Source organism: Euprymna scolopes, chromosome 12 (assembly GCF_053919585.1).
Source record: "Euprymna scolopes isolate OS-2025 chromosome 12, ASM5391958v1, whole genome shotgun sequence".
Classification (NCBI taxonomy): domain Eukaryota; kingdom Metazoa; phylum Mollusca; class Cephalopoda; order Sepiida; family Sepiolidae; genus Euprymna; species Euprymna scolopes.
Window position 1 is genome coordinate 74207439 of NC_136493.1, and position 22086 is coordinate 74229524.

The following is a 22086-nucleotide window of genomic DNA, read 5'->3' on the forward strand; positions in this document are numbered from 1 at the left end:
ATCTAAGTTATTTCGCTCGATATTTTATCTTGCGTAATTTTAAGCTAGCTCATTTATACTCGCTATTTAGATAATTATTGAAGGGTGCTATCAATTTTTGAAATATTCATCAGTTGAAAGTAACTTAATTTTCTCATTAAGAACATGTATTAACGTTGCGCAAAATAAACTGACGAACCAGAATCAAACAATGTGTTTGTAGGTATAATGCTATTAATCACAAAGAAACGTTTAATGCAATAGCTCTATCTATTATGCATGAGTTATATAATTTGTATGTGAACTTTTTCAGCTCATTTACATCCGAATGTTGTTGTATGCTTTGAAAGTTGGTTTAATTTTTTTTCTTAAAATCGAAATGAATTTTAACTGAAAATCGCTCTTTGACGTTGTGCGTTTAGTGTAACAACAGAGTTTAGCTATATTTTAGTTTAAAAAAATCAAATTACTTTTACCTTATTATTTACATTTATTGATGGCAACCTTCTGTCTAATAAGACAATGGCATTCTGCATCTAGTCTGGTGCACTGCAACATCTGATGTGGCTATACAGTTCGAAGCTGGAATTGGCTCTCCAGATGCAAGCCTGGGCAGGTGATAAGGAAACCTCGGTTTGCCCAGTTACTCAGCGTCGCAGACCGATGGAAAGGCAAGCCAATACGGTCGAAGCCAGCGCATTTATACCTCATTTTTAGTCAAAATTAAATTGTTCCATACATTACATTAGTAATACTGGGTGACAAAAAAAATACGGGCCCCAACTCTAATTAGGCCCCGTTTCTTAGTGTCTTGTCCGAATGAAATGAAACTTTGGCCATAACTAGTTTATTCTATTCAAAACATAACATCAAAACACTAAGGTCTTTGGCCTTTTCTTCTCCGTTCTACAGCATATGTTCTAGATGGCCTCCATTTAGCTTTTGTTTTTTTTTGGGGGGGGGCACCCTGTATTATAGACTAGCCTGGGTGACCGGGGTTGCCCACGTGTTTGGAAGTGTGTATTGAGTAAAACAAACAAAAAAGGATAGTAGGCAGGCAGGCTCGAACCAGTGTCGTGGAAGAAAAAAAACGTAAAAAAAGTGACATCTTTGCTGTTCCGTCCATCGCAAACCGGAAGTGACGAACCTACAAAATTAAGGCTAGTCGATTGAAAAGAGTGGATGACTTTCGAAAATATCTGCGAAAAAAAAACGACCCCTCCTTGTAGAAAACTGCACCATTGAAGGCGAAGGAATTAATGTTTTTGGACAATTTTTCGATATTTGTCGCCCGAAAGTTCGAGGTTTAAAACGATACCGGTTTCGTTACGTTCTGACGTGTCTGTCAAATGTTTTAAGCAGACATACATACATACATTTAAACAGACAGGCGGTATCTATATTAAAGAATGATTATGTTAATGTTTTTATTGGTTATCTATTTATTAACCACTAGCAGTACCCGCTAACCGTCGTTGCCCGGTGGAAGCGTGTCTCCCATCTCGCAAAAAAGTATAGGATGGTTGTTGTTGTTGTTGTTGTTGTTGTTGCTGCTGCTGCTGCTGCTGCTGCTGCTGCTGCTGCTGCTGCTGCTGCTGCTGCCCACTGGTGTGAAAAAACACACCAAAGCATCAATTTAGCCGTTGAAGCTGTGGAAATTCTGACTAAAAAAAAATATAGTACGGTTGTTGTTGTTGTTGCTGTTATTGTTGCTTCTGCCCACAGGTGTGAAAAAAACATCGATGTAGCCGTTGAAACTGTGGTAATGTTGACTGGTTACTTACCGGTGTCTGCGACTAAAAATAGTTCGTCTCAAAGTTTTATTAAGAATTAGAAGTTTATTTAAGAACGAAAACATGGAATCCTATCCTACGGAAAAGAAACGAAGCTTCTTCCGTATTTACTGCAATACTTGGTTGCAATTATGTCACTTATAACCGTAAGGAAAGAAATAAAAACAAAATATAAAATAGAAATAAACCCCCAAAACAAAAACACAAAAAACAAAAAACACTCTGAAAACAAATAAAGAAGATTTTTCTTTCCTTTTCATTTTGATTAACAAAAAAAAAGCAAACAAAAAAACAGCAAACAAAAAAAGCAAACAAAAAACAGCAAACAAAAAACAGCAAACAAAAAAAGCAAACAAAAAACAGCAAACAAAAAAAGCAAACAAAAAAAAGCAAACAAAAAAACAGCAAACAAAAAAACAGCAAACAAAAAAAAAACAGCAAGACATCAGAAAGTGAACCCTGCACACATTCATTCTTTCATTTGCTTTTTTAAAAGCTGTTTATGACCCGGGCTAATTTTTCAATAGTATTTTAAAGTTAAATTTCAGTTTTTCGAGATCTTCTTAGTGAATGGTTAGGTAACGCGGGCCGTAAACTGCAGAAGTACTAAAATAAAATGTGGCAGAATACTCAAAGAACAATATTTGTTTCATATTGTTCGTCCGCGTTGTTTTGTACACGCCATTAACCAGTTTAAATTTATGTAATCACAAACTAAACCATTTGTTTTAAATAAAATATAGGTTTTAAAACAAAGTTATTGTATAAATTTTGCTTGCAGAGGATGTAGAAGAAAATGAAAACTTTATTTTAATAAAAATAAAATACGCGCACGTAATAATGAAAGAAAATAGAATATAAAACAATTAAAGTAGAACAAACAAACAAAAGTATGTTAACTCGAAAAAAAAAACTGTACAAACGGAGAAAAAAGATATTCGTATTTATGTCCAAGGAAAAGCATGGAAGAATATATAAAAAGAGATACAAACAGGAAAATAAAGAAGAAGCGAACGTTAAAAATCACATAAATAACCCTGTGTAAATGTTAAAACATTCCACAAAGAAAAAAGAGTACGATCCGAAGACCGGGAACGAAGCGGGTGGACTAATCCGTTCGTTCACGAAGACGTTGGCTTTTCCCTTTTTTTTTTTTTTTTCATTTTTCTTAAACTTTTTCTTCTAGGGGATGGGACATCCAACCAAATCTTTGACATTTACCCCTATTTTAGTGAGTCCAACCAAGAGATCTTTTCAGGATTCTAGCCGTCCCTTTCAGTGCAATCGTTTGTATTTCACTTGCACATGGTTCACCGGGTATGCTTGCTATGTACTTTTTAAAGTTCTTTTTCATAAGTCCAGTTGCTCCTATGATGACTGGTATAATTGAAACGTCTTTTAATTTCCAATTTCGTTTTATATCATACATAAGTCCTTGATACTTTGTTATCTTTTCCCTCTCAACTCTGTTAAGCCCTGTATCATTGGGTACACTGGCTGTATAGGTTGTTTTATGCTATTCTAAACAATTCAAGGAAGATGGCTATATGCGCATGCGTGGTTGGCGAAAGGAACGATAGTCTCGCTGAATGGGTTGTTTTCAATAACGAAAATAAGAAAACACGATGTAAATAATGAACCTCCTCCCCTCATAAGAAAAACATGAAAACTCTTTCAAAAAGTAATTCGGCGGAAGTTTATGTGATGCCCCCCCCCCCTGTAAATTCTACAAGCATAATTTTATTTTTATTAACTTTTAGGAAAAAGAAAAGTATATCTGTAAATAAACACGAAAGGGAATCTTTTCGTAACTTTTATCGTCGGGGTTCAATTTTCAGTTATAACGTTACTATTTCATGGACATACGCCAGAGATTAGTTCATATTTTAATCTAAGTTTTGACGATCGATCCAACAATATTTTTTAATAATTCAAATGAGTAAAGGAAGAAAGCTTGGACGGTTTAGAACGAATAAATGGTATTTTTAGTATATGTAAACATTAAATGATCTATGTAAATGCGGTGAGATCGAGCAGGCATTTTGAATTAAGGTCTGATGTTTAAAGTAAAGAGTTCATGATGTATGCGAAGTATCGAAGCATAATATTCTTTTTTTATGATTATGGTTTACAAGTCGACATTTTTATGATCATAAACAACAAGAACTCCTCCTCCCCCTCCGCTACCTTCTCCTCCTCTTACTACAACTAATAATAAGTAATAGAAACGTCGTTATCTAAAAAAGGATGCAATATTACGTTGCATATTGAAAAGGGGGCGTGATCGTAGTCCACGAAAGCTATTCTAGAGACAACCCCCTTAAAAATGGTGCAATAAAATTAAGAAGTAAATATACAACATAGAATGTAGCCACAACATATACGCACACCCATCTATGGTATGAGGATGGTGCAGAGGTATTCGATTTAACAGGAATAGATATGATTAAACATTATCAACGAGAAAAGTATTAGTATGTAGCGACAGGATGGTTTCGTTATAATTTAAAACACATCTGGCAGAAGTTGAAATTCAAAAAACAGAAAAAGATGACAAGAAATGATACAAATGTGAAAAAGTTTTTCACATGAAAATCTAAGTGAAATTCATTTCTAAATATAATTTTTCATTTAAACAATGTAAATTACAAATCTACCAGAAAAGAAAATAATTACCCGTTATATATCTTTACTGTTATATAAAAGTCACTTTGTGTGCGTGCGTGTGCGTGTGCGTGTGTGTGTGTGCGTGTGTGTGAGAGAGAGAGAGAGAGAGAGAGAGAGAGAGAGTTACTTCCTCAGAGGTTCCGAAACGGTTGAGCCTACCTTTTGCAAAATTCACACAAAGATAATTTATATGGCTAGCGATATTCTTAGATATGTTGTGTACAGGAATTCATCAGATAAGTATCGACAATCGAAAACATCTGGTCTTAACAATAGTATTTCTTATAGGTGAAAAAGAAGAATTTTTACAGGGGAATATTTTATATTACATCAGCAAGGGAGATAATAAAATCTTATCAAATCATTTCTTCTTAAAAGAAAACAGAATTATTGACGCCTGGAGATATAGCTCGGTAGTAGAACATTCGAGAGCAGATTAAATGGTCATCTATTCAAGCCCGGTTGCATCTCATCCTTTTATCTTATTTTTTTTCTTATTAATGGGTTCAATTTACGATAAAAGAAGAGGACCATTTAAAATCGCCGCAAATCATTTTTGTTGCATATTTTAAAACTAAACATTAATTAGAAGTTACTTTCCCATGGCATTTTATCGTAAAACCCAAATATCAGCTGATGTGATATTGTAAACAAACACAGACGGAATTTGATGAACGTTATTATTATTATTATTATTATTATTATTATTATTATTATTATTATTATTATTATTATTATTATTATTATTATTTTAAATTGTTTTTGCGAATTATTTCACCGGGCAAATTATTCCTGGTAATATATAATAGAGGATTGATTCTATAATAATAATACATACGAAATCTGCATAAATTAAAATATCATGTTTAAGGGTATTGTACGACCGGGCAACGCCAAGTCGCCAGCTAGTTAATAAATAATCTAGCTTTTCCCCAATATACCTAAGCTATAGACTAGCAACTCATTATATATATATATATATATATATATATATATATATATATATATATATATATATATATAACTACTTCATTTACTCACATAAATTTAATATACGAAAGTATAGATTTATGCGTAAACTTTAAGTATTTACTTCAAAAGTGCTCAATACGTAGGTAGAGCTAGTTAGTAATTTATAAAATATATATGGCGATTAAGCTACACTGAATATTCTGCCTTTCATCCACTATAGGATTCGTCAGGCTTATGCGCGAATTCTGTGGTTGCTTCTCGTTTTTATATATGTTGAGGATTTCTAGTTAGCCAATCAGCTTTCTAGTATCCACCGCGCCCCTTCCTATCAGCCAATGGGCATGCATTTTATCGAACAAAGGATCTGTTTTAGAACTAGGTTAGTAGTTTAAGGTAGATCTTTTCCCTCCTTTTTTATACATATATAAATATACCTATGTGTACACGCATACATGCATATATATATATATATATATATATATATATATATATATATATATATATATATATATATATATATGTGATCGTTTATGTATATTCATGTTTAATTTATTTATTTGTTTGTTTTCTATTGTTATTGTTAATTTTAAAGCTATTTTGTATCGCTATCCTAGAGTAAGTTTTATTTTGTGAACACAGTTGTTTGCTATTTCTCGTCTACAGTTTAATAGATTTTGAGGTTCTTTAAAGTACAGGATAGCAAATTTTTCATGGAGGCATAATTTACATGGGTCGTCTAAATGTCTGCACGTGGTAGCTTGTCTCATTATTTTCCATTCGACTACCGGCGAATGTCCGCTTTCTTTGAGTTCCCAGTATTTATTTGCTAGTGTTGTTTTTATACGTATATAACGCAGAATATTCAGTGTAGCTTAATCGCCATATATATTTTATAAATTACTATATATATATATATATATATATATAAAATGTTTTTAAATAAATAAAATACTTACAATTATTTTATGCTTAAACACTAATGTTACATGCTTATGCAATCATCAGTGTAGGAAATTATAATTATTACTGGTCAAGAGATTCAGAAACAGTCGACAAAGTTACCCTTGACTTCGATGATTTTCATCTTTCCTATATGATCGGAAGTAAATTAAGTACCCGTAAATGCCATGTCAGTGGGCATTTACATTTAAACAGCAGAGAGATTATTCAATGATCACGAAGTCGAAATGTTAGATTTGCGCTAAATATGACAGCTTTTTTCTTAATTCCTCAAAACGGACTCACCTTTAATTTTTTAAAGAGGCTATACACTTATAAAATTTTAAAATAAATAATAGCAATTAATTGATATACTAACAGACACTATTGTTTTATATCCATGCAATCAAGAAGTGAAAATTACTGACGATCGATCTATCTAATCATTTAAATCACAATCGTTTGTAAACAATTATGTCTTCTTTTCAGAACGCAATGGAAAAATGGAAAAAAGCAAATTCGCACAATTTTATTTCAATTCAAGCTAGGCCGAAAAGCTGCTGAAACAGCTCGCGATATCAACTAAGCGTTTGGCCCAGTAAACACTACTGAAAGCACAGCACAATGGTTGTTTAAGAAATTTTCTGGCAGTGACGAATCTTGAAGATGATGTGCGTGGTGTTAAGCCATGACAACGATCAGTTAAGAGCCTTAGTCGAAGCCAATCCACGCACAACTGTTCGAGAACATGCTTCTGAATTAGACGCAACGTATACGACGATTTTCAATCACTTGTAAGAGATTGGAAATACAAAAAAAAACTTGATAAATGGGTACTCTACAAATTGAACGACAACCAAAAACCGTTATGAAGTGTCATCTTCCCTTCTTTTATGAAACAAGAAAGATCCATTTCTCTACCAGGTTGTGAAGTGGCTTCTTTACAACCGTCGACGCTCAGATTAGTGGTTAAACGCAACGAAGCTCCACGACATTCCCAGAAGCCAGAGTTACACCACAAGAAGGTCATGCTAACTGTATGGTGGTCTGCGACCGATCTCATCTATTGCATATTTTTTAATGCAGGCGAAATCATTGCGGTGAAATACTGTCAACAAATTGATGAAATTCACCAAAAACTTCGACACTAACACACAGCATTAGTCAACAGAAAAAAAAAAAAAACAATTATCCGCCATGACAATGCCCGACTGCACGTTGCTAAACCGACCATGCAGAAGTTGAACGAATTGAGCTACGAAACTTTGCCTCATCTGCCATACTCTCCAGACCTTTCATCTGCCCACTACAGCATTAAGATAGCACTACACTTTCAAGATATATATGAAATATAGAGATAACACTATATTTTCCAGATAGCACTACAGATATATATGGAAACTACAGTAATAGTACAACACTTTCCGGATACATATGTAAACTATAGTAACAGCACTGCACTTTCCATATATATATGAAAAATAGAGATAGCAGTACATATTTCAGATCTATATGAAGCATAGTGATAGCACTATACTTTCAAGAAATAGGTTGAAAATATAGATAGCAATAGACTTTCCAGATATATATGAAAAATAGATATAGCACTACACTTTCGAGATATAGATGAAAACTTCAGTAATAGCACTACACTTTCCAGATATATATGAAAGCAACAGAGATAGCACTACACTTTCCACATACATAAAAGAAATAGCTACACTTTCCACATATATAAAAAATAGTTAGCATTACGCATTGGTAAATTATTTTCAAAGAATGTTATTCGTTATGTTTAAAATAAATCAAAGAAAACTCATTAACTTCCTCTTTAGGTCTACTCTATATATTTCAATTTTGATAAAATCTACTCAGTTGTTTGTGAATAAATAAGGACTATTATTTACAATGGGCTCTTCTGCCCATTCATCATCTCAAAAATAAAATCTTTTCACTTAATTTCTAATATTTGTCTTCCAAACTTAACGAAATATCTTCACTATATTTCTAAATTCCTTGCTTCGTTTTTAAATAGTGCTTTCAACCATTTTGTTTCCCTCAAAATATATCAAACATAATTCATTAGGTTCTTCTTGATGTCTACTATGTTTCAGTCTTCATAAATACCTGTTCAGTAACCTTTGAATCGGTAAGTTCGTTTATTTTCAGACATCGGGCGTTTTGACTCACATTAAAAATAAAATAACTTATTAGATCCTTCTCTCTTCATGTTTGCTAGTAATGTTCCAAATTTTATAGAAATAGTTGTTGGGGCATGGGTAAAGTTATTCACATCGGACTCCTATGCGTGCAAAGTGTACAATTGTTTTTGAAATCATACTTTTATTTTCGGGCGCCTCATTAGCTCCACCCAAAAATAAATCAAACATAACTTATTACATTAAGTAATTACTTAACAATTAACAATTAATTAATTACTATCTGCTACATATGCTTAAAATTAAAACAAAAACTGTCGGTTACTTTTTAAAGTTACTGGGGAGACTTGGTTTTCTTGCGTAAGTAATAAAACATTTTTGACTGAAACACTGGGGGGGGGTCGTAATTTTTGGCTGCGCTTTTCTGCAAAGAAATTACGGATTCGTCAGAACATATTATTTAATACTTAATTGTGACATGTGAACGAACATTTTTTAAGTTCAAGTACGACACACGAAAATAATATTTTGCTTCTTAGCTGATTACAGTCAAGTTGTCTTCAAGTCTAATATCAGCAAACACTTGTCGAACCGTCTTATCAAATAATCAAATTCTGTCCTTTCTCTCTCATAGCACTGTTTATCATTCAACTGACAATTCCATTAATCCGGATCGAGTAGTTTTTGGCCCTGGTAAGTGGTGACTCATTAATATTAAGAATAACATTTAAGCGCGATTAACAGAGTGACCTGCAGGTTTCCTATTTACTTGTCTTACTATGGGGGCAAATTTAGACATGAGATTTTTTTTTAATGTGGGAAAACCCCAGCTTCCCGAAAAGAGACAGTCTGGATTGGAAAATAAAATGTCTAAAACGTCTTCTTCCTTCACCAATCAGTGACAGAAAATCTACTACACTCTGATCCCAGCTTGGCGCCCGAAAAAAGTTTCAGGCTTATCGCGGTCTATAATGGTTACGAATCTGAGGTCAAAACACGATCACAGCCAAACAAATAAGACAAAAGAGTAAAATGATGCAACAAAAACAATTACGTCAGTTAAACTAGCGCCGTGCTTTGTGTCAATTAATGATTATAGATCCTCTGGCGACATTTTGGCTCTTCTAGCCAATTTTTGTCGAGGTAAAAGCGGTCGTCAACAAGCTACTGGGACAGTTGCATAGTTGAAACGATGAGTCGGAGACCAGTAAGCGCCAGAATTAGGCGACTGGTGATTTTAAGAGCCAGACGTGGCCAATTGCAATCGGTATTAAACGTGCCAGCTAGGAGGGAGATATTAAGACGAAGAACATTCAGGTTTTTATGTTGCTAGTTTTTTTTTATTATTATTATTAACGACAAACATAAAACGATAATAACGGAATTTAACATGAATCTATTTGGAAATTATAAATGAAACAAAGAAAAAAAATAGAGAGAGAGAGAGAGAGGGGGAGAGATAGATAGATAGATAGATAGATAGATAGATGGATAGATAGATAGATATGTAACTATGTATGAAAGGAAACATAGCAGAAAACTAAAGACAAGATCAATAGCTTAAAATAAAAAATGTATTTAAAAAACGACACCAAAGCTGATAAAAAACTAACAAAAACAAAATCAGCATGTTAAATACAGAACAGACGAAATTGCAAAAGAAAAAGGCTTGAATATAAGCAAACATTTTATTACTACGATTTGTTTTATGATTTTTATACATATATAGACTAAGTATCGATATATTTGATTTTTTTTTTCATATGTATATACTTAACACTGTATAAACATCTGTTCAAAGTTATTTATTTCTCCTTCTGTAGCATTTTGGTCCAATTTTGTCCAACTTTCTTTCTGTTACTCGTTTCATATCTATCTATACACGTGACTTCTATCGAGTGTTTCTATCTATCTATTTAAATAGCTATCTAACTGCTTCGATAACTGTATCCATCAATGTATTAAAGCGTTTCATAACTTATCTCTTTATCTATCTATTTAAATTATCGTCTACGTATTGTCACCTTTCTCCCTCTCTCTTTCTAACTCTCTCTCTCTCTCTCTTTCTCTCTTTATATATATATATATATATATATATATATATATATATTTACATCAGCCTACCTAATTTATACATGTAGAATTTTTGTCATAAAATGAACCAACAACTAGTAATCGGAATTGATCTAGGGACTACCCAGTCCTGTACGGCTTTCTTTCATGATGGCCAAGTGGAAATCATCTCAAATGATCAGGGAAATCCCACCACACCCAGTTGTGTAGTTTTCGTTGGAGGAAACTGTTTTCTAGGCGAAAATGCAAAAAACCTCGACGTGATCTCTCCGCAAAACACAATCTTTGACATGCACCATATAATTGGACGCCAGGTAGAGGACTCGTCAGTTCAATTCGGCATCAAACATTGTCCGTCCGATCGAAACGACCAACCACGTGCCAATGACCAGCTCAACAGATATGTGAAGACGTACTCCGCAGAAGAAAGCAGTATTATACTATTGACCAAATTGAAGGAATCGGCTGAAACCTATCTTGGAACAACTGTGAAAGATGCTGTCATTACGGTACCTGCATGCTTTAATGATTTTCAGAAACGGGCAATACGAAATGCTGCAATTGTAGCCGGACTTAATATTCTTAGAATTATCAACAAACCGACGGCAGTTGCTCTGGCTTTTAACATGAAGGAAAATATCTGCGTAGATCAAAACATAATGGTGTTTTATTTGGGCGGTGGCACATTTGATGTGTCCATCCTGAAACTTCTAGACACGTTTAATTTTGAAGTAAAGTCCACAGCAAGTGATATGCATCTGGGCGGACAGGATTTTGATAATAGGATGGTAGACTATTTCGCCGGGGAGATTTTGCGAAAACATGGCAAGTACTTAAAAGACAACCCGAAGTCTGTTCGACGTTTAAAACGCGCTTGTGAAGAGGCGAAACGAAGCTTATCGACGAACACGGAGACGACCATCATGATCGATTCTCTTTTCCAAAACATTGATTTCTCATCGAAGATTACGCGGGCACGTTTTGAGGATCTGTGCATCGATCTCTTCAGAACAACGATTAAACTAGTCGAACGAGCAATCCACGATGCGGGGATGTCGAAGGATGATATCGACCAGCTGATCCTCGCAGGTGGCTCGACGCGCATCCCGAAAATAAGGAAGTTACTCGAAGAGTATATGCAAGGTGTCAAAATTAATTGTGATATTTACCCTGACGTAATCGCAGCGAAGGGGGCTGCCATTAAAGCTGCGATCGTTAACGGCCAATTTGAAGAACCCTTCAGACGTATAGTACTTACAGATACAATACCAGCCAGTCTGGGAATAGAAACAGAAGGATATCGAATGACAAAGTTTATCCACAATAACACAAGGATTCCAGTTCGAGTATCCAAAGAATTCATTACATTTTCAGACAATCAACGCAGTGCGGTAATTCGGGTAAGTACTTATTTATGTTTCAAACACTTATTTTCCGTTTTATGAACATTTCAGTGGCTAAGTATTGTTAGTATTGTTAAAAACGGTATCATTATGATTAACACACACAGACACACACGCGCGCGCGCACACACACACACACACACGCACGCACACACGCACGCACACACACACACACACACACACACACACACACACACACACACTTGTGCATTTCGTTTATTCGTTCAATGACAACATTTACTTTATTCGCTTTCTTTATATTTCTCGTGTCAATTTAAACAATGCATTTTGTTGCATTTGTAATTGAGGAGTTAAGTGAGAGAATACTTCATAGATAAATTTTGTTTATAAATTAAAAAAGTTTTTTTTTTTTTTAAGCGACTACAGGATTTGGTGGGCGCATCCCTGTATGTTATTTAGAATATATATTCTAAAATTCATAATGATCTGTTCGATATATATTTTTTTAATACTTGTTTACGCACATAAAGTATAAGATTATTAAATTATGAAAAATATAAATAAAAATACGTCCCGTCGAAAGGGACGACTATATAATGCACTTGCGTGTAAATGGAGGAAAAACTCTCTATCACTTTAACGGGTGTCTTTATGCTACGGTTAACACCAATCAAAAATAACAAACATTTACGTTTGTTACATAGTATCTGTTCTTCAGATGCGGCACTTCCATTTCTCGTTCTCTTTCAGTGGAGGAGAAATCCTTCACGACTGAGACAATTTTTATTTTTGTATCTTTTCTCCACGTTAAAAAACGACCCTGGTGTCTAACTCTGTCCCGTGGGGAGGCATTGTAAACAGGTACATATATATATATATATATATATATATATATATATATATATATATATATATATATATATATATACATACACACATACCTAAGACGTTCGTATTATGTTATTATATATATCGTCTCAGTTCCATTGAATTTATTATTATTATTATTATTATTATTATTATTATTATTATTATTATTATTATCATTATCATTATTATTATTATTATTATTATTATTATTACAGAAGCGTATACATGCGCAATCACATTTGCGCATGAGGCACTTAACTGCACACATATACGTACGAAAGAGTGTGCAGTTAGGAATATTCGTTGCTACTTGCATTCGAATACAATCGGACATTTGTTTTGTGAAAAAAATAATATACTAAAATTGATATTTAGTTTAATATGATATGTGTGTGTCACTGCGTGTGTGAGTCTGTGTGCGTGTCTGTGTGTATGTGTGTATGTATGTGTGTGTCTGTGTGTGCGTGTGTGTATGTGTGTGTCTGTGTGTGTGTTTCTGCGTGCGCCTATCTGTGTATGTGCGTGTGTATATGTGTATGTATGTGTGTGTGCGTGTGTGTATGTGAGTGTATGTGCGTAGATGTATGTGCGTATATTTGTGTGCGTGTGTGTATGTGAGTGTCTGTGTATGTGTATTCCTGTGTATGTGTGTGCGTGTGTGTATGTGTGTATGTGTGTGTATGTCTGTGTGAGTGTGTCTGTGTTCGATTACTTGTGTATGTGTGTGGATGTGTGTATGTGTGTATGTGTGTGTATATTTATATGCGTGCATGCGTTTGTGTGCGTATGTGTTTGTCCGTGTATGTGTGTATGTTTGTGTGAGTGTGTATTTGTGCGTGTGTGTGCATGTGTGTGTACGTTTGTGTGTGTGTGTGTTTTTATGTGTATGTGTGTATAAATGTATGCGTGTTTGTGTGTGTGCGTATGTGTGCGTGTGTACGTATGTGTGTATGTGTACGTGCGTATGTGTGCATGTATATGTATGTGTGTATGTGCGTGTATGTGTATGTGCGTGTATGTGTGTGTACGTGTGTGCGTGATTATACCTATTTACTATGCCTCCCCACGGGACAGAGTTAGACACCAGGGTCGTTTTTTAACGTAGAGAAAAGGTACAAAAATAAAAATTGTCTCAGTCGTGAAGGATTTCTCCTCCACTGAAAGAGAACAAGAAATGGAAGTGCAGCATCTGAAGAACAGATACTACATTTTGATCTTGACCAAAAGGCATATCCATAAAAGTTTATTTTTTTTAATACTGAGATTTGGGGTGTGGAGTCAAATTAGTCCAAAAGTATTTTCTCATGGAAATCGACTTTTCGGAGCGAGAACTCTTGGCCTTCAGGTCAAGATCAAACATTCTCGTGCCCGGCGAGCTTGTTGGGTAGCGTTCTGTCCGCACCCCCACTTGGTCTGTCTTTCTCTGCTCTCCCCCCTCACGGGGGGATCCGAGCTGATAATTTACGACCTTCCCGCGAGGGAGGGTCGGAGACACTTTCTCTCTTCCCTCCACTAACTTCCCACTCCCTCTCTCAGTTCTATCTCCCCTCTTGCCGCCTTTGGCGCCACTTCTTTTTGGCGCCAAAGTCGGCTCCCACTTTGGACGCCGACTCCACGTCACTCATTTTGGTGAATTATACAGGGAAGAGAGAGCTTTTTTCAAAAATGGACACCCCCAGCCCGGGGACCACCAATAGCGATACCCCCAGCCAGGGGGCTACCACAAGAAAAACTGCTCCCCAAGAGGACGACTCCCCAACAGGGGAAGCAAAAAGCAACGGGGCATACCGCCCGGACACTAAACCGAAGGACGCCCCCCAGAAGGGAGAAAACTCACCAGCAGCTCCCCAAGAGGGCGACTCCCCACAAAGGGGAGAAAAAACAATGTTGGACGGGGCATCCCGTTCCGACAAAAAAAATCAAGAGGCAGTAGCCCCAAAGGACGATAAGGGAGACAGTGCTCCCAAAGAGGGCGACTCCCCACAAAGGGGAGAAAAAACAATGTTGGACAGGGCATCCCGCTCTGACAACAAAAATCAAGAGGCAGTAGCCCCAAAGGACGATAAGAGAGACAGTGCTCCCCAGGAGGGCTACTGCCCCAAAAGGGGAGCAAATCAAGAAAACGAGGGGGCATACAGCCTAGACCCCCCCCAAAACAAAAGGGGCAAAAGCTCCCAAGGACAATAAAGAGGACAATGCTCCCCAGGAGGCCGACTCCCCAAAAAGGGAAGTATTTCCTGGAAGAAGTATAGAGCAGGGAGAGTCGGTCCCAAAGGAAAGCGGAAAGGGAAATGCCCCTCAAAATAGCAACCCTTCCGCCAAGGAACAGCAAAAACAGTCCAACCTCACCAAAGATCCAACACCAACAAGAGGGTCGGCATGGGGGAAGACTGTAGAGAAGCAACTGTCCCCTCAAGAGTATAGAGACTTGTACTTGACCAAGTACAGACAATACATAGAGGGGGCAGAAATTAAACCAGTGCCAGGCGCTTGGGAGGCAATCGAAGACAGAGTGCTCTCCCTCATCATCTCGGATATGCCGGAAAACCGCCTCCTAGGGATGAAAAAGGAAGACATGGCAGGGCTCCTACACAAGCTAAACATCCCGGTATTATACCTGTACCAGAGGAGCTACGCCATGTGGGACATCCTCCTACCCACCAAGGAAGATGCGGAGAGACTCTCCCTACAGGAAATTAAGTATGGGAGAATAAAACTAAAGCCCGAATACCAGGGCAGGACAAGGACCCGGGTGCAGGTATTCAATGTACCTATGCAAATATCAGCAGAAATCCTGGGATCCTTCTTCACACAGTTCGGCGAGGTGGAAAAAATAACCCCAGTGCGGTCGAAAACCGGCATGCACTTGGGCAGCTACACTGTGGCCATGAGGCTAAAGAAAGAAGGCTTCCAGGCGATACCAGCACAGCTGACATTTAAGGAGGCAACTATGACAGTAGTAGTGGAGGGGCGTCATCCGCACTGCTGGTTCTGCCAAAAACAGGGTCACATGGCCAAGAGCTGCCCTCAAAGGTCAACTCCTACTCAAGTGACACTAAAGGCGGTCCCAACCTCTGAGACAGCACCAGTGTCCAAACAGGCTGTCACAACTCCTGCAACCGGAGCACCAACCCCAGCACCGAGGAAACCCAAAACTGTGCAGGAAGCCAAAGGGGAGGAATGGACCACGGTAATGAGGCGGAAACGGAAGCCCACAATCCCATCTGCCACCGTCCCACAACCAACCCAACAACTGAGGCAGCAACAACAACAGCAGCCTCCACAACAGCTGCAGCAACAGCCATGGCAGCAGACACAGCAGCAGCAGCCAAACCAGCCGTTGAACCAGCCGCAGCAACAACATCAGCTGCCGCGGCCAATGCCACAACCAATGCCACGAAAACAGCGGCAACAACAAAAACAGCAGCAGCAGCAACAGCCAGAACAGCAGCAGCAGCAACAAAAACGGCTGCAGCAACCAGAAAAGCAACAGCACCAACCGGAGAAACAACAATTAGAGGAGCAGCAACAACCAACGGTCCCCACACCAATTGAGACGGGGATCAAGCGAAGAAAACACTGCTCCTCTGAGGATGAATCTGCTAGTGAGAGGGAGAGGAACTCAACCTCACCACTCCCCGGTTCATTCAAAAGAATAAAAAAGAAAAGGAAAGGGGAAGAAAAGGCAGCCCCCACTCCCTGTGAGCATACACCACCTCTAATACAACACAACCCACTTCCACCCCCATACCACATACTGCACCAACACTAGACACCGCACTAACACCAACACCAACATCAGACACCGCACCAACACCAGACACTGCACCAACACCAGAAACTGCACCAACACCAACACCAGACACCGCACCAACACCAACACCAGACACCACACCAACACCAGACACCGCACCAACACCAACACCAGACACCACACAGACACTCGTCCCCACACCAATGCAAATTGAGCCGCCATCCCAGAAAGAAAAGAATGAACCCGGGAGGGGGAGAGACCCTTCACATTCTCCCACTTACGGACTCACTCCAACAGGGACTCTCGCCCTCGAAACGAGAGAGGAACTTTGTTTTGTAGACCCCCTGTCTGTGGCAATGGGCTTACCACACCGGCAGAGAAAAAATTTAAAACCTCTGCTGGACTTCCAACAGATAGGGGGAAAAGACGTTAATGTCCTCTCTAATTTCCCGGACGCCCCACGGCTAACAACTTTCGTCAGGCTTCCTGAGGCCTGCAAAACCAACGTGTGGACAATGCTGGAAGCCGCTGAAGGGGCTGGTCCGGGAATTGAACTGATTAGGAAAAATGACCCTTCCCTTGAGGAACTCGCAAAACAATGCAAGGGAAGGGTCCCAGTGTTGGTCCATCCGTCACTCTATAGGGCCCTTAAATTGACTTACCCTTTGGATGTCGGCGGCATTGTGAGAGAAGGTCAGGACATGAAAAACCTGACCACCTTGAGCATTGCACACAACGTTGGTGTCCTTTCCCCGGCTGACTTCGGAGCTGAGTGTAACACACCTTAAGGTAGGTACCATAGCTTTGAATTTGGCTAGTCTGAATGCGAGGGGCTTGAGATCATCGGGCCGGGCGGCTCGCCTCCGGCACGACCTCTTGTCCCTGGGAGTGGATGTTGCTGCGATTCAGGAGACGCATTTCGTTTCCTCTGTGGACTGTCAGGTGCTGGCCCGAGACTTTGAGGTTTTCTCAGCATATGGCAGCCCGCGGGGGAAGGGAGTTTCCGTGTTGGTTAAACGTACCCTGTCGGCGACGGTCGACGTTGTCCATAGAGATGCGGTGGGTAGGCTGGTTGTGGCCGATGTTGCCGTAAAAGATTCTGTGTTTCGGGTGATTGCGGTTCATGCGCCCAGCACCGCTCGTGAGAGGGTCTCATTCTTCAGTCAGCTTTACGCGTTTGTAGATTGTCGGAAGCGGGTAGTGCTAATGGGGGATTGGAATTCCATCTTAGACCCCGACATAGATAAGGTAGGAGGCGGAGCTAGAGGATCGGAGAGGTGCGAGTCCAGCCTGGCTGATCTGATGGCTAGATGCGGTCTGGTCGACAGGTTTCGGTTCGAGCATCCAGGGCGGGAGATGTGGACGTGGACCAATAGTGTTTCCTCCTATCCAAATACTTATTTGGACAGGATGTTAGTTAGGAGAGGCGAAGTAGACTTCTTATCTTGTCCCACGTTCACTTGGCTAAGCCAGACGGACCATAAATTAGTTATGGCCTGGCTGAAGCTAGGAAATAGGCCTAAGTTAGCGGGGTACTGGAAGTTAAACACCTCCCTTCTGGAGATACAAGACTTCCAAGATCAGTTAAGAGAATTGATTAAAAAGGCACTAGTGGGGGCGGTTACCGGGAGTAAGTGGTGGTTAGGTCTCAAAGCCAAGATCAGAAGCTTCTCCGTCAAGTATGCCCAGCGCCTCGCACTAGATAAGGCCAAGACGAAGAAGAAGCTAGAGCAGAAACTAGCCCAGGCTACGGGGGAGGGTGATAGGGTTAGTCAGGAACTAGCTAAGCAGGACCTTCTACGCGAGACTAGCGAGCGTTACGAAGGCCAAGTAGTTAGAGCTAGGCTTAGAAAGATAGGCAACGAAGCAGTCAATTCTGATGCAGACGTGCGCCGTGAGGTTTCTAGGCGTGGCTCGGATAAATACATTGCAAAAATCAAACATCCGAATGGACGCACCCTGGAATCGACTCGGGAGATCTGCGAGGGGTTTCGAGAACATTTCGAGGAGCGTTTTACGCAGCAGCCCGATCTTCCGGTCCTTGAGTTTAGCGACTATTTGGCCGACTCTCCCCGCCTCGAGGCGGCTAGAGCGGCTGGTTGCGAGGGCCGGGTGACGGAGCAGGAGGTCTTTACTGCGCTGAAGCAGGTCAGCTGTGACAGATCGCCAGGACTTGATGGTCTGCCATACGAACTGTACTTGAGGCTGTCGCCCATGTTTCTGCCTCTTCTGACGGATATGTTCAACCATTGGTTTGCTCAGGGATCCATCCCAGGGCAGGTGACCAAGGGAGTGATCACATTGCTGAAGAAAGGTGACGGGCATGGAGGGGAAGAGTTAGACGACTACAGGCCCATAACTCTGCTAAACACAGAGTTGAAGATTTTGACCAAGGTCCTGTCGAATCGGCTGCAGGTTGTTATCGACGAGTTGGTTGAACCGGAACAGAACTACGCTGTGAAGGGGAGATCGATTCAGAACAACTTGCACCTGATCCGCATGATCCTAGAGGGGGGAATAGATGACGACACGGAAGCCGCGCTGATAAACTTAGATCAGTCCAAAGCTTTCGATAGGGTCGACCATCGTTTCCTGGCATCTGTCTTAGAGGCCGCCGGTTTTAAACCGGACTTTTGCAAGTGGATCTCCATAATGTATCGACAGCCCATGGCTGTCGTGCAAGTCAACGGAAAGCGCTTGAAACCCTTTGTTATCTCTCGGTCGGTTCGTCAGGGTTGTCCGCTGTCGCCCCTGCTTTATGTCCTGGCTTTGGAGCCTCTTCTCCGCAAGCTGAGACATGGGGAGGCAAATTCGGCCCTGCGCGGAATGTCTCTGCCTGGCGGCTCAGCTGCCAAGGTATCCGTGTTCGCCGATGATGTCACGATCTTCGTGTCGGGCTTCAGAGACATTGAGGTCGTGTCGGAGGCACTCACACAGTACGAAAGAATTACAGGGGCCAAGATAAACCGCAACAAGTCGGTAGGACTGCGGTTGGGCGCATGGAGTGGCAACGCAAACCTCCCTGCGCCCTTCAGCTGGACAGATGGCCCGGTCCGGATCCTCGGCGTGTGGTTCGGACCGGGTCTCCAGCTTGACAAGAATTGGTTGGAGGTACGGTCAAAGGTGGAGGCTGCAGTCAATTCGTGGCTTCCTAGGAAACTTTCCTTAAAGGGTAGAGCTGAGGCGTGCGCCACTTACGTCTTTCCTCTCATCCTTTACCGACTGGCCGTACTTCCCCTGCCTGCACAACACCTAAAAGCTCTTGTCGAACTCTTGTCCTCGCTCCTTTGGGACAGAGGAAGACACTGGGTGAGCAGACAGGTCTGTATTCAACGTCCGTGTGAGGGAGGCTTGGGAATGCCGGACTTGAAGTGTCATCAAGATGCTGAGAGGCTGGCCTTCCTGAGCCACTATATGCAGGAGGACCAACCGTGGCACCCCGTGGTTACTGCCGCCTTCCCCGACCTCGTTCTCGACCCTTCCATCGAGAGCCGTCGCAGGCCGCGGGGAGAATCTGCCTACATGAAAGAGTGCCGAGCCGCGCTAAAACGACTACCAAGGTCCAGTGACCTTGTGACTGCTACCCGTAGGGAACTCCACAGGGATCTAGTGAAGGGGGCCGCTGACGACCCGCTATGCGCGCGTTTGGGGTGGCAGCAGAGTGAGATCCGCTCCGCGTGGAGCTGGGCGCCAGGTTCGAGTCATCTGAACAATTCGGAGTTCTCTCTGACCTGGCGATTGGCCCGAAATGCACTTCCACTCAACAACATACAATGCAGTTCTGGGTTTCTGGAGTCGCCTGATTGTCCCCGTTGTGGGACAACGGCTGTGGAAACTACGGATCACGCTTTCTTCGATTGCCGCGAACTCCGCCAGTACTGGTCGTATGTCAGTGGGGTGACGGCTCGCATCGATCCTGAGCATCCTCGCCCAATTACTGTATCCAATGTTGTGGACAACGTGAGGCCGCCGTGGGACCGGGAAAGACAAATGGTCTACGTTACGATTCTGGCCGTGGCGAGAATGGTGATTTGGACGTCGCGTCTGCAAGGTTGCCGGGGGGTGTTGTTTTTTTCTGATCAAGATCTGATCGCGTTCTTTAAACACCAACTACGGGTGAAGATCAGATGTGATAGAAGAAGGCTGCATCGCGCGGCATTTGACAGAAGATGGATACATGTGGCAAGTCTGTGTGTACGAAGAGGAGCCAAATTTGAATACGTGTTCCCCGCCTAGGTGTGGAACGCGCAGTTCTGTAAAGTTAAATTAAACAAGTAGTCTCTCAGCTAGCTGAGTGTGTGTTCCATCCCTCCCCGATTAGGAAGCCTCCAAGATCCCCATCCCCTCTTACCTGCAATTTTTGTTTTCACCCCTTCCTCTAAATTTTACCCATCTTGGAGAAAAAGAAATACAAACTAACCTCCATCCCTTACCCACAAAATTTTCTTTTCTCCATTCACCCCCATCTAGAGGGCATCCCCACCTAGAGACTGACCCGCAGAAGCGAGGTTCCTTTTACAAACCTAGTGGAACGGGCAGTCTATCAACTAGACGGGGTTGGGAGGGTCCTACTAATCACCTTTTGTTTTTTCTTCCCCCTCCCTCGACACAAATGAATTATTGTTACCATTTTATTGTTATCTTTTTTGTTTTTACACGTCAATAAAAAATGTTTTAAAAATTGGGAGTTACTAGGACGTCCCCCAATATGAAAGGGTGAATGCGGTATTATGGTGAAAGAAGATACTAGCTTTGAGAAACTTTTAACTTTGTTTAGTTCTGGAGTGACAAGGATGACCAACGACCCCCCAAATCCCCCCTTTTGAGTTGGCCATGTGCCTAAGTTTTTTGTTCATCGTTGATTTTTTTTCTGTATTTTTTTAACATGAATAAAAGATTTAATATCTCAAAGTGTAGTATCTGTTCTCTCAGTTACGAAACTTTCCGCCACTGGGCTTTCGGGCTAGGTTAAGGTGTTTTCATACTAACCTTCGTTAGCAAGGACCGACCCCCTCCTTTGGGGAGTCAGGACCCAAAGGACCGACTCCACATTTGTGGGAGCTTGGACCCGGAAACCGATCCCCTTTTTTGGGAGACTGGAATCTCGGGACCAACACCACTAGCTGGTAGTTGAGACCTGCTTTTGTTGTTTTTTGCATGCGTTTTTTCTTCGTTCCGGTCTCTTCCCTCTAGAGACAGGGGATGGTCTAATTTCTCCACACTTAATTGCCTGAGCAGCACTCTGACCTGCCAGGCCCAAACTTTGTCTATCTTCGCTGCTCTCCCAGTGGATCGAGCAGACAGGGTTCTCTTTCTCGCTTCCGTTGGGGTAAGTTAGTGGGTAGGGTGACGTGGGGTAGGGCGGGTGCTTCGTTTCTGCTCCCCTCTGTGGGCAGGGATGCCTATCCCCTCTCTCTCTTAATTGCGACGCGGCACTCTGACCCGCTAGCACCCACTGCGCCTTTCTTCTCTGCTCTCCCCCCTCGCGGGGGGATCTGAGCTGCTAACCCGACATC

General features: G+C 40.8%; 1 protein-coding gene across 2 annotated transcripts in view; it reads left to right on the top strand.

Moving 5' to 3' along the window:
• Positions 1 to 22086, top strand: part of LOC145291334 (heat shock protein 68-like) — a 41516-nt gene that overhangs the window by 1100 nt on the left and 18330 nt on the right. Inside the window, exon 1 of one of the 2 annotated variants that reach the window (XM_080137089.1) lies at positions 10240 to 11982. The exons of the other annotated variant lie outside the window; for it this stretch is intronic. Within the exon in view, the coding sequence (XP_079993215.1) occupies positions 10666 to 11982 (1317 nt within the window). The 5' untranslated portion in view covers positions 10240 to 10665. Of the gene's footprint in view, positions 1 to 10239; positions 11983 to 22086 lie in introns of those variants that run through there. 2 annotated transcript variants of the gene reach the window in all.